This window comes from Oryx dammah, unplaced genomic scaffold, assembly GCF_014754425.2.
Source record: "Oryx dammah isolate SB20612 unplaced genomic scaffold, SCBI_Odam_1.1 HiC_scaffold_1, whole genome shotgun sequence".
NCBI classification, from domain to species: domain Eukaryota; kingdom Metazoa; phylum Chordata; class Mammalia; order Artiodactyla; family Bovidae; genus Oryx; species Oryx dammah.
In genome coordinates, this window is record NW_024070185.1 from 92,959,720 (window position 1) to 92,971,848 (window position 12,129).

A 12,129-nucleotide genomic window follows, 5' to 3' on the forward strand; every position below is an offset into this window, starting at 1 on the left:
ATTGATGCTTTTGAACTGTCGTGTTAGAGAAGACTCTCTAAAGTCCCTTGGACTTCAAGGAGATCAAACCCATCTATCCTAAAGGAAATCAGTCCTGAATATTCATAGGAAGGACTGATGCTGAAGCTGAAGCTCCAATACTTCGGCTACCTGATGTGAAGAACTGATTCACTGGAAAAGACCCTGATGCTGGGAAAGACTGAAGGTGGGAGGAGAGGGGATGACAGAGGATGAGATTGTTGGACGGCATCACCGACTCGATGGACATGAGTTTGAACAGGCTCTGGGAGTTGGTGATGGACAGGGAAGCCTGGAGAGCTGCAGTCCATGAGGTCACAGAGAGTCGGACACAACTGAGAGACTGGGCTGATGGGGCTGATGGGCTGTGGGTGAAGCTGGATAATGACAGGAAAAGTCACTGAGGCCATGGAATAAGGGTCCCAGCTAAACTCCCCCACAAATGCTGATCTTTCAGATTGGGGCATTTTTGCAGTGTTAATCCATCTAGCAAGCTCAAGCAGAAGAGAAAGATTGAGATTGTGGGATAACACTCACAACAACCATGAAAAAATAAAATGAAAGTGTTAGTCGCTTCTTTGCAACCCCATGGACTGTAGGCTACCAGGCTCCACTGTTTATGGAATTCTCTAGGCAAGAATACTGAAGTGGGTAACCATTCCCTTCTCCTGGGAATCTTCCCGACCCAGGGATTGAACCCAGGTCTCCTGCTTTGCAGGCAGATTCCTTACTGTCTGAGCCACCAGGGAAGCCCACAACAAACATAAGGGCATTTTATAGAGATGAGTAAGCTCAGCAAAAAGAACCTAAGTCACTTGCCCAAGGTGACTACCTGTGTTGAAGCTAGAGCATGTGTTCTTAGCCACTATTGTATTCTCTATGCTCACTGAAAAGGCCATCATCCAAACACATGATTGGGAGTCAGATGACATGAGTTTTATTGCATTGCTGTCACTTAATAGATATGTGACCTTAGGCAAGCCCCTGAACTTTTCTGAGTTCTTATTTACTTATTAAGAAATTAAAGCAAATGATCACAATGATAAAGTCCATTATACAAGGTTGTTATGAGAATCAAATAGAATAATATTAGTCGATCTAAGTTATTCTACACAAATGCTGCTTAAAATTATATGTCCCATGATTTGCAACTGTGTGATAAAAACATAATGTATGTGAAAAAGCCTGGCAGGGACCAGATGACAGTGATGTTAAGGTATTGCCTTAGGGAGCTTTTTTAATCACCCCTCTCTGAGCTATCAGTAAGACTATTTTATTTTCATGATTGAAAATGTATGAAACAGATGTCGGCTATTATTATAACTACTATTATCACCATTCACTAGGGCTGAAAATGGTTTCCTGAGTTGATGGCTTATCAAATAATCGGAAGCCTAGCTGTTCTGTTCCAAACCATTTCCGTGTTTCCTAAAGAGAGTTATGGGAAAGGTCACATTTAGTCCCTGCCCTTTGCCTGAATTTCAGTTGCCAGTGGTGAGCCTCAGGCGGGATGCTCAGATACTCACATTCATGTTGTTCATAGGGTGGATAGCTCAGCCGCACGGAGATCAGGATCAGGAAGATGAACAGAGGCCAGGCCACTTCAAGAAACAGCTGACACTGAATGGGAAAAAGACACAGCACTGTGAATTAAACAAACATGGATGCCTAACACTATTGAGCTTTGGGAAATCCATGGAAAGATGAATTAAACAATGAACCTACTTATCCGGCCTCTCTTACCACTCTCTAAGCTTTAATGATACCGAACTGTTTGTAGTTCTCACCTTATACACCTTACTATTATTCCATACCTCTGTGTTTTCCCTAAGAAAGGGAAGATGCCTCCCATCCTGCTTCACCCGGCTCACTTCCACTCACCCTTCAAGACTCAACCAGGCACAATCTCCTTTACTAAAATCTCAGGCAGAGCGGGAAGCCCTTCTGCGGTGCTCCCAGAGTAACCCATGAATCCTCCTCCCATAACGGTTTCCCTGAGCCCCTGAAATCGTGGTTTTGTTACTGGCTTCCTCGCTCCAATATGAGCAGCCTGAAAGCAAGCACTGGAGCAACTCGTCTTGGCACCTCCACGGCCTTAGCACAGTACCAGCTATGTTATGACCATTTGGTGAAAAAAGACAGCCTGTGCGAACCGCTGTGCTAAACATACACCAGCTCAGCTCTAAAGCAACAATGAAGTTGCCCCCGTGGGGCTGAGAAGAAGGCTTCAAAGGACAATGGAAATTCACACTGAGTTCCATGTTGACCTGTGTGCCATCAGGGCTGGAAATATCTGGGAAGAGTGCAAAGTCCTTCCCCATCCATCAAAATCTAGTCACCATCTTCTCCAGTGGGTTAGATGACCACTGAACGTGTTATTCACTGGTTAAAGCAATGGGGTTTCTCTAAAGGAAATCTGCTTCAGTGAGCTACCAGGCGATAAATAAGCACAGGGACAGGATAGAAATCATGAGACATAATCTAACTGAACCTGTGGTATTCAGACAACTAGTTCCACTGCCTGAAGCCTCGCTTCTATCATGCCTTTCAGCTCTAGACTCCGATGTTCTAATTAGGAAGAACACGAAAAGCCCAGGAGATTCTCAGGCCCTTGTGGATGAGGGTAACTACAACTGTGTCTTCAGAGCCATAAAGCCAAGAGAACACAGATATTAAATCTTTCCTTTTATTTAAATAGATTTTTTTTTTGATCCCCAAGTCCATATACTTTTATTGTGGAAAATTTGAAATTAAAAAAATACAGAAAAATAGAAAAAATAAATATAAATCACTGTTACTCCTACTTCCTGGAGATAATCTCTAGTAAATTAAGCTAATAATGGTTCTCCATTAATATTTTTGTCTTTCTTTTCTATTCATACATAAATAATATTCTTTCTCTACAAAATTAAGATTATACAGCATATATAATTTTGTATTTTGTTTTTTCATTGAATATCATACTGGGAATGTTCCCCATGACATAAAATATTCTCTTAAAATATGGATTTTAATGGCCACTTGATACTCCACACTATGAATAGATCATAATTAATTTAACCTTGCTTCAGCTTGGTTTCGGTTTTTGTTTATTATTTGTTGTTGGATTTCTGGTATTTTAGATTCCAAAGACCTTTGATATGGTTCTACATTAAATTCTTTTTAAAATCTTCTTTATAGAAGGAAATACATGGATGAGAGCAGTGGATGTCCTAGGATGGTAAGAACAGGCATGGGTAATTTTTTTTAAACACTTTCCTATGTTTTCTAAATTTTCCATAACAAGCATGTATTACTTTTTTTGTAGAACAAAAAACACTGCTACCATATAACTATGAAGAATAATTTGCTCTAGATAGCACATCAGGAAAAAACAGACACATAGGTCCTTCTTTGGAAGAAAGCATGCTATCAATGGGATTTCCAAGACCAAAGATGGGGCTGGTCTTGCTAAGTATTTCTGTAAATAATCCCAAAGAAGCAACATTCAGTGTTGCTTTCAAATGACATTCTACCAACTGAGCTGCAGGTCCCTTCTTGGGCTCCCCAGGTACCGGGAACCTCTATTAGCATTTGGCACAGCAGGAGCTTCTCCCTTAGAGTCACCTTCTTCTCACTAAGCCTGCCTCAAGATAAGGGCTTTAAAATGTGTGTTGAGTGAGAGAATGAACTGAAGTTTACGAAACAATAAGGATGGAAATGTAAGTCAGTTGCGCCCTTTAGGAAAGCAACTTAGCCATATGTATTCAAAAGATATGTTTATCCCCTTTGACCAAAGAATATTCCTAGGAATTCATCCCACAGAACTAAGTTTAAAATGTCAAAAAGCTACATACATTTAGTTATTCATTCATTTAGACAGTATAATCAGAAAATATTGGAAACAATTTAATTGCACAGCAATAGGGAAATGATTAAATTATGTCACATCCACTTAACCTTATACAGTTATTACAACAATGTTTATGAAACACAGACACTATTAACCATGCAATATTAAGTGAACGAAGCAGAACACAAAACTGTATGCATTCCAAGCTTACAGCTAAATAAAATCACTTACAAATATTAACAAAAGGGAGTACAACTTTTAAAAAGCAGTTTAACTGTGAATAAATTCAGAAAAGAACTCCATAAAATAAAACCAAAACTAAATAAAGAGTATGAGTAAGATAGTCATCAACCTTGAAGCTCTGAAACTGCCATGTACACTTTGGGGATAAATAGTAGTTACCACTTATTTAGAGTCCAATGTGTAACAGGCACCTTATAATAAATGGATTATTTCATTTAATCCTGCAAACAACCCTGAGATGTAGGAAGCATAATCATCTCCCTTTTATGTGACAAAACTAAAGTTCAAGGAAGGGTTAAGTCACAGAGACAGTTAGCGACAGGGTTGAGAGGAACAGCTAGTTTTGCCCAACTTAGGAAACCAGTGACTCAGCAGAGAAATAACCCCACTAAGTCATGATCAAAGCATATCAACAGGTTCCACAAAGGTAAAATGAGCTCATGGCCTATAGATTTATAATAGTGACAGTCAATATTGAGCACCTACTCTGCACCGGGGATTTATATACACCTCATCTCTAATATTTAATTTTCACAATAATTCTGTGAGGTAGCTGGTATCATTAGATTGGGGCAGGTTCTGAGCCATATCCTGGTAAGAGAGTGCACCAGAGTTTGAACCCAGGTCTACTGATTCCTACATGCTTTTGCACCCCTCATGCTACCTCTCATAGAGCTATGTTTGGGACATATACCTTTCAAGACAGCCACTTAAAAGGAGTCTGGTGTTCACCAGCCCTCCTACGCACTGATCTGACATAATGAATCAAGTCTTAGGTTCCTGGACATCTCTGCAGTCCCACACCTAGGACACCACAGGGGAACTGATGCTCAAAATATGTTGATTGACTGGGAAAGAAAAAAAAAAAGGATCTTTCCCATGGTACTGACAGCAAAGACTACAAAGCATATCTTGCAAATCATTCCCAGCAACTGGGTGTAAGCAGATTAGGCAAAGAGGTAAGAACAAGACCGACAATAATAATGATAGCTAATACTTAAATAGGTCTTACCATGATGCATCAGTGCAGGGCTTCCCAGGTGGTGCTAGAGGTAAAGAACCTGCTTGCCAATGCAAGAGATGTTAAGAAAGGCGGGTTCAATCCCTGGGTTGGGAAGATCCCCTGGAGCAGGGCATGGCAACCCACTCCAGTATTCTTCTCTGGAGAATCCCATGGACAGAGGAGCCTGGTGGGCTACTGTCCATAGGGTCGCAAAGAGTCCGAGACAACTGAAGTGACTTAGCATTCATGTATCAGTGTTCTGAGTGCTTTATATATATAAACTCAGTTAATCATCAAACAACCCTGTTAATACTATTATAAATCCCATTTCACAGATGAGGCTCAAAGAGTTAATAAATCTGGATACAATTTTGGTAAATAGTGCCAGAATTTAAAACCAGTCCAACTCAAGGGTGTGTTTTAAACCACTATGTACCCCAATCTCCTTATCCCCTGCCCCATTACCAGAGTATCTAGATTTTTGATCCTTATAAGCCTTACTGAGCTGAGACACTAACATGTATTAATGAAGAGACTATCTCCAAGAGACAGCACTCAAACCAGAGAACTCATAAAAGGCACAATTCTACCCATGCACTTTTACTCTGAACTTCTAAAATGATTTGTCACTGAACACAGAATTTGCCTTCTAAACTTAGGGAGATGTTCCAGGTTTTTCTTTACCAATAGCTTCCCTCTTGAAACCTAATTTGACTTCTGGTTCCACATATGGAATGGCATTTTGGTTGCATTTATTATCAAAATCAGATTTCATCCCCCATCTCTAAACTTAGCATTTTTACTTCAAGTAGGCCTTCATAAATAGCTTGGAAATAAGACAGACACTTTACGGTTCAGTTCAGTTCAGTTCAATCATTCAGTCGTGTCCAACTCTTTGAGACCACATGGACTGCAGCAAGCCAGGTTTCTGCAACTCCCAGAGCTTACTCAAACATGTCTGTTGAGTCAGTGATGCCATCCAACCATCTCATCCTCTGTCGTCCCCTTCTCCTCCTGCCCTCAATCTTTCCCAGCATCAGGGTCTTTTCAAATGAGTCAGTGCTTTGCATCAGGTGGCCAAAGTATTGGAGTTTCAGCTTCAGCATCATGTTTCTGCTTTTTAATATGTTTTCTAGGTTGGTCATAGCTTTTCTTCCAAGGAGCAAGCGTCTTTTAATTTCATGGCTGCAGTCACCATCTGCAGGGATTCTGGAGCCCAAGAAAATAAAATCCATCACTGTATCCATTGTTTCCCCATCTATTTGCCCTGAAGTGATGGGACCAGATGCCATGATCTTAGTTTTCTGAATGTTGAGTCTTAAGCTAACTTTTTCACTTTCATCAAGAGGTTCTTTAGTTCTTCACTTTCTGCCATAAGGGTGGTGTCATCTGCATATCTGAGGTTATTGATATTTCTCCCAGAAATCTTGATTCCAGCTTGTGCTTCATCCAGCCCAGCATTTCTCATGATGTACTCTGCATATAAGTTAAATAAGCAGGGTGACAATATACAGCCTTGACATACCCCTTTCCCAATTTGGATCCAGTCTGTTATTCCATGTACAGATCTAACTATTACTTCTTGACTGCATACAGATTTCTCAGGAGGTAGGCCAGGTAGTCTGGTATTCCCATCTCTTTAAGAATTTTCCACAGTTTGTTGTGATCCACATAGTCAAAGGCTTTGGCATAGTCAATAAAGCAGATGTTTTTCTGGAATTCTCTTGCTTTTTTGATGATCCAACAGATGTTGGCAATTTAATCTCTGGTTCCTCTGCCTTTTCTTAAATTCAGCTTGAACATCTGGAAGTTCCGGTTCATGTACTGTTGAAGCCTGCCTTGGAGAATTTTGAGCATTATTTTGCTAGCGTATGAGATGAGTACAATTGTGTGGTAGTTTGAGCATTATTTGGCATTGCCTTTCTTTGGGATTGGAATGAAAATTGACCTTTTCCAGTCCTGTGGCCACTGCTCAGTTTTCCAAATTTGCTGACATACTGAGTACAGCACTTTCATAGCACCATCTTTTAGGATTTGAAATACCTCAACTGAAATTCTATCACCTCCACTAGCTTTGTTCGTAGTGATGCTTTCTAAGGCCCACATTGACATAATAACTTCACATTCCAGATGTCTGGCTCTAAGTGAGTGATCACACCATCATGATTATCTGGGTCATGAAGATCTTTTTTGTACAGTTCTTCTGTGTATTCTTGCCACCTCTTCTTAATATCTTCTGCTTCTGTTAGGTCCATAACATTTCTGTCCTTTATTGAGCCCATCTTGAATGAAATGTTCCCTTGGTGTCTCTAATTTTCTTGAAGAGATCTCTAGTCTTTCCCATTCCATTGTTTTCCTCTATTTGTTTGCACTGATCACTGAGGAAGGCTTTCTTATCTCTCCGGCTATTCTCTGGAACTCTGCATTCAAATGTTTATATCTTTCCTTTTCTCTTTTGTTTTTTGCTTCTTTTCTTTTCACAGCTATTTTTAAGGCCTCCTCAGACAGCCATTTTGTGTATTTCTTTTTCTTGGGGATGGTCTTGATCCCTGTTTCCTGTACAAGGTCATGAACCTCTGTCCATAGTCCATCAGGCACTCTATCAGATCTAGTCCCTAAAATCTATTTCCCACTTCCACTGTATAATTGTAAGGGATTTGATTTAGGTCATGCCTGAATGGTCTAGTGGTTTCCCTACTTTCTTCAATTTAAGTCTGAATTTGGCAATAAGGAGTTCAACTCCTGCTCTTGTTTTTGTTGACTGTTATAGAGCTTCTCCATCTTTGGCTGCAAAGAATATAATCAATCTGATTTTGGTATTGACCATCTGGTGATGTCCATGTGTAGAGCCTTCTCTTGTGTTGTTGGAAGAGAGTGTTTGCTATGACCAGTGCATTCTCTTGGCAAAACTCTATTAGCCTTTGCCCTGCTTCATTCTGTACTGCAAGGCCAAATTTGCCTGTTACTCCAAGTATGTCTTGACTTTCTTCTTTTGCATTCCAGTCCCCTATAATGAAAAGGACATCTTTTTTGGGTGTTAGTTCTAGAAGGTCATATAGGTCTTCATAGAACCATTCAACTTCAGTTTCTTCAACATTACTGATTGGGGCATGGACTTAGATGACTGTGATTTTGAATGGTTTGCCTTGGAAATGAACAGAGATCATTCTGTCATTTTTGAGATTGCATCCAAGTACTGAATTTTGGACTCTTTTGTTGATTATGATGGGTACTCCATTTCTTCTAAGAGATTCCTGCCTGCAGTAGTAGAGGTATTGGTCACCTGAGTTAAATTCACCCACACTTTTGTTACACACACACTATGGTTACACACTTTTGAATCTTACTCTATTATGTATTCACCTCCCTCCGTACCTGCCCCCACCACAGAGTGGAAGAAATGGAGAGGAACACTGTTTTTGTAAAGGTGCTTCTTAACAAAGTCAGAAACTCAGAAACCTTATTTCAGATTGGGTATTAAAATTAAAATTCTGATGATTAAGTAAACAGCTACACTGAGCTGCTCTGGGGACTTCCCCTCTCATTACTCCTCAGCAACAATACAGGGATATAATGCACAAGCATTTCTAGAGCAGGGTTCTTCTCAACTCTTGACATAGGGGGGCAGATAATGGTTGTGAGGGGCTCTCCTATGAATGGTAGAATGTTCCCCTCCATCCCTGGCCTCTACCAGTGGGCACCAACCACCCCTACCCAGGACTGTAACAACCAAACAATGTCTCTAGACATTATCCAATGTCCCTGGGACATTAAAATAGCACTAGGCTACTTCTAGAATTTGATAAGGTAATAGGATTCAATGGGGAAAAGAAACTGATGAAAATATGGAAGACTATTCTGAGGGGTAAAGAAGGAAACATGAGACAGTGAGTTTCCCAAGATAACAGAAAATTCATCAAAGCAATGGCACACCCTAGGCTCTGTCAGCATCACAGTGAACACTTTTCAACATACACTTCAATTAAATTAAACTGAAATCTTAAAAGATCAAATCAGAGAAATGCTGAAGGGAAAAACAAATATGAAAGCCAGGCCTACCCTCCCAGAACTGTAAAGCCTCATGCAGTGGCAGTGGATTTTTCAATTGGTTTGATCTTTGGAAGGACATCTGACCGTATATGTCAAGGGCCACTTCCCTTTGACCTAGTAATCATACTCCTGAGATTCTGGCCTAAGAAAATAATATAAAAATAAGAAAAGGCTATATGTATAAAATCTTTATAGTAACTTACTTATAATGGCAAACACAAGAAATATCTCAATGTTGGCAATAATGTATGAGGTTATAAAATGAAAACTGCATGGATCCCTGTATTGCTAGCAGGAATGGGATTGGCATTATCCCATGGTAGATTTGGGGTCAAAACTTCCAGTCCCTCCTCTTAATGAGGTACTAATTTATAATACTTCCTTCATCTATGAAACAGAAATTGTAATGAACACCTCTCAGGATTGCTGTGAAAATCAAGAAGACAACAGGTACAAGAGTACTTTCAAAAGTATAAAATACAACCTATACATCAAGAATCATAATTATTATAGTATGAAGATTATTTGGAAATACATAACATACATCCCATGCTAAGTCACTTCAGTCATGTCTGACTCTTCGTGACCCCATGGACCATAGCCACTCAGGCTCCTCTGTCCATGGAATTTTCCAGGGAAGAATACGTGCCCTCCTCCAGGAGATCTTCCCAACCCAAGGATCAAACCCGAGTCTCTTATGTCTCCTGTACTGGCATGTGGGTTTTTTATGGCGAGGCCACCTGGGAAGCCCAAAAACAGAGCACAAAATGGTACATGTGTATGCTTAGGCTGTCATCCTTCAAGTCCCCTCAATGCCAAGGACCACACAATCTGATCCTCATCATCATGACCTACCTACCTCAGGGGACTCCTTTTGCACATTATATAAAAATAAACTGTCCTTTGCCAGCTCCATGACCTGACCCTGCCAACTCCCAGCTCACCCGCAGCCAGTCTTCCTTCAGTGCCACTGGTGCTCCTGTCCCTTGGCTCCGGGACACGCATTAGGCACGTGGCCTTCACACCCTGTCTCTCTGCCTGGAAGCCAGTGCCCCAGTGGCTGAGCTCCTGATCTTTCCCTGGCTAACTGCTGCTTAAACATCTAGGCGCTCAGCTTAAATGTCATGACCTTTCATTCTAAATTAAGTCCCTACCCACAGTCTAGTGGTAACTGACATAGTAGGACAGTTTTTTTTTTCCTTCACAGCACTTACCACAGCTATGATATTTCTACTTATGTGACAACATGCTTCATATCTGCTTTCCTGGCTGAACTGTAAGCTCTATGAAAGCAGGGATCCTGCCTGTCTGCTTCACCACTGTACACCCAGGACACTGTCTTACATGCAGTAGATGTTTAGCAAATATTTATTCAAAGGAAACAATAAATGGCTATTTGTGCTAATTGCCCTCATTCCATAGATGGGGGAACTAAAAGTCAGGGAAAATGAGTTTCCCTAAGCCATTAAGCAGCAGCAGCAGCAGCAGCAAGCCATTAAGGCATATAGTGGCCACGCTGGAATTAGAATTGAATTAAAATCAGATAATAATTAGAATTATTAGCTGGATTTGAACCAGCATTGCCAGGCCAGAACTAAGGACAGGGAAGAAATGTATCAGGTGAAACGAAGCTGGGAGGGAATGCTGAAAGTTTGCATCTGCAATGTAAAATTCTCCAGTGGCTCTTAAATGAGGACTCAATTTGTATTTATTTGACTGCTTATTCCTTGTCACTAAACAGTGCCCAAATATTGATACTCTAAAATATGCAGAAATTAAAATTATCTATTTCCTCAGCCACATGGCTAAACAGATCTAAGTGAGAAAATTAACACCAAAGGCAAAAAAGAAAGGCCATACGGCCATATTCTGTCCCATCTGTTCCACAGGGACCTTGATGTCTGGCTCAGCCTAAAACCAGATGGGGATCCGGAGAGCTCCGAAGCCCCTCGCCTTTCCTGTCCCAAGCCCTATTTGTGCTCACTGACCACCACCCACACAAGTTAACTGTTACTTTGTACCCAAACTGAGCTTTGCACCCCACTTACGCAACTCATTTTCAATGTATTCTTTGCCTAACAGGAGCAGCGGAAAGCTACCCCTAGCTGATGGTCCCCATGAGTCTGCATAATGGGGGCACAAGAAAAGAGGTCCCCCAAATTCATTAGCAAATGAGGACACAGAGTGAACGAGCAAATGACCACCTTTCAAGAAGGTTGCTCTGGGGTTTACTGTTCAGCACCCAGCTCCTACATCTTCCTGTCTCCCTGCACACGCGGCTCCTCTAGCAGGGGCGCCTCCTCAAGGTCTATAAACTAATGGCCCATTTAACACATTCACCCCTCACTGAGCAAATGCTTGTTAAGCATATCCCCAGTGCCAGGCTACGGAGCCAAGCGAGTACATCCAGGATCTCTGAGGGGGAAATTAAGCAAGAATTCTGTACACTGTAGGTGAGAACTGTCATGGAGCCACTAACTCCCTCCCCTGCCCTACAGGGCAGGGCATGTCCTGAGCTAACAATATGGAACCAAGACCCTAAACAGGTTTCACTGTCTACAATCAATATATCTATAGATCCAAGCCATTTGGACTGGGAAGCAATTGAGATCCATGGGTATTAAACATCGGACAGCCAGCACTTGAGATCCCTGGGTATTAAACCTCCTGTGCAGATAAGGCAAAGCCTGCTCAAAAGAACTTGTGCCTCTAGGGCCATCAGGAAATTGATTCTGGTGTTACTATGACTGATACACTCTGGACCCCCTGCCCCACACCTGAAACCCCATTCCCATCAACTGTACAAGGGTCAGGTCAGATCTTTCCAACCCTGACACCCTAAACTTCTGCAATCTGAAATAAATCACCTTTTTTTTCTAGCTTGGCAAAACACATTTCCTGTAGAAATCAGGAGGGAAGGTAAGGCAGACAAGCTAGCAGACCGTAGGTGTATATCCAAAGAAGTCCTTCTGCGTCAGGATAC

At 41.2% G+C, this 12,129-nt stretch overlaps 1 protein-coding gene across 1 annotated transcript in view; it reads right to left on the bottom strand.

The window, feature by feature from the left end:
* Positions 1 to 12,129, bottom strand: part of ABCA1 (ATP binding cassette subfamily A member 1) — a 132,673-nt gene that overhangs the window by 97,392 nt on the left and 23,152 nt on the right. The window contains exon 3 of the mRNA XM_040240976.1: positions 1,545 to 1,638. Within this exon, the coding sequence (XP_040096910.1) occupies positions 1,545 to 1,638 (94 nt within the window). The remainder of the gene's footprint in view (positions 1 to 1,544; positions 1,639 to 12,129) is intronic.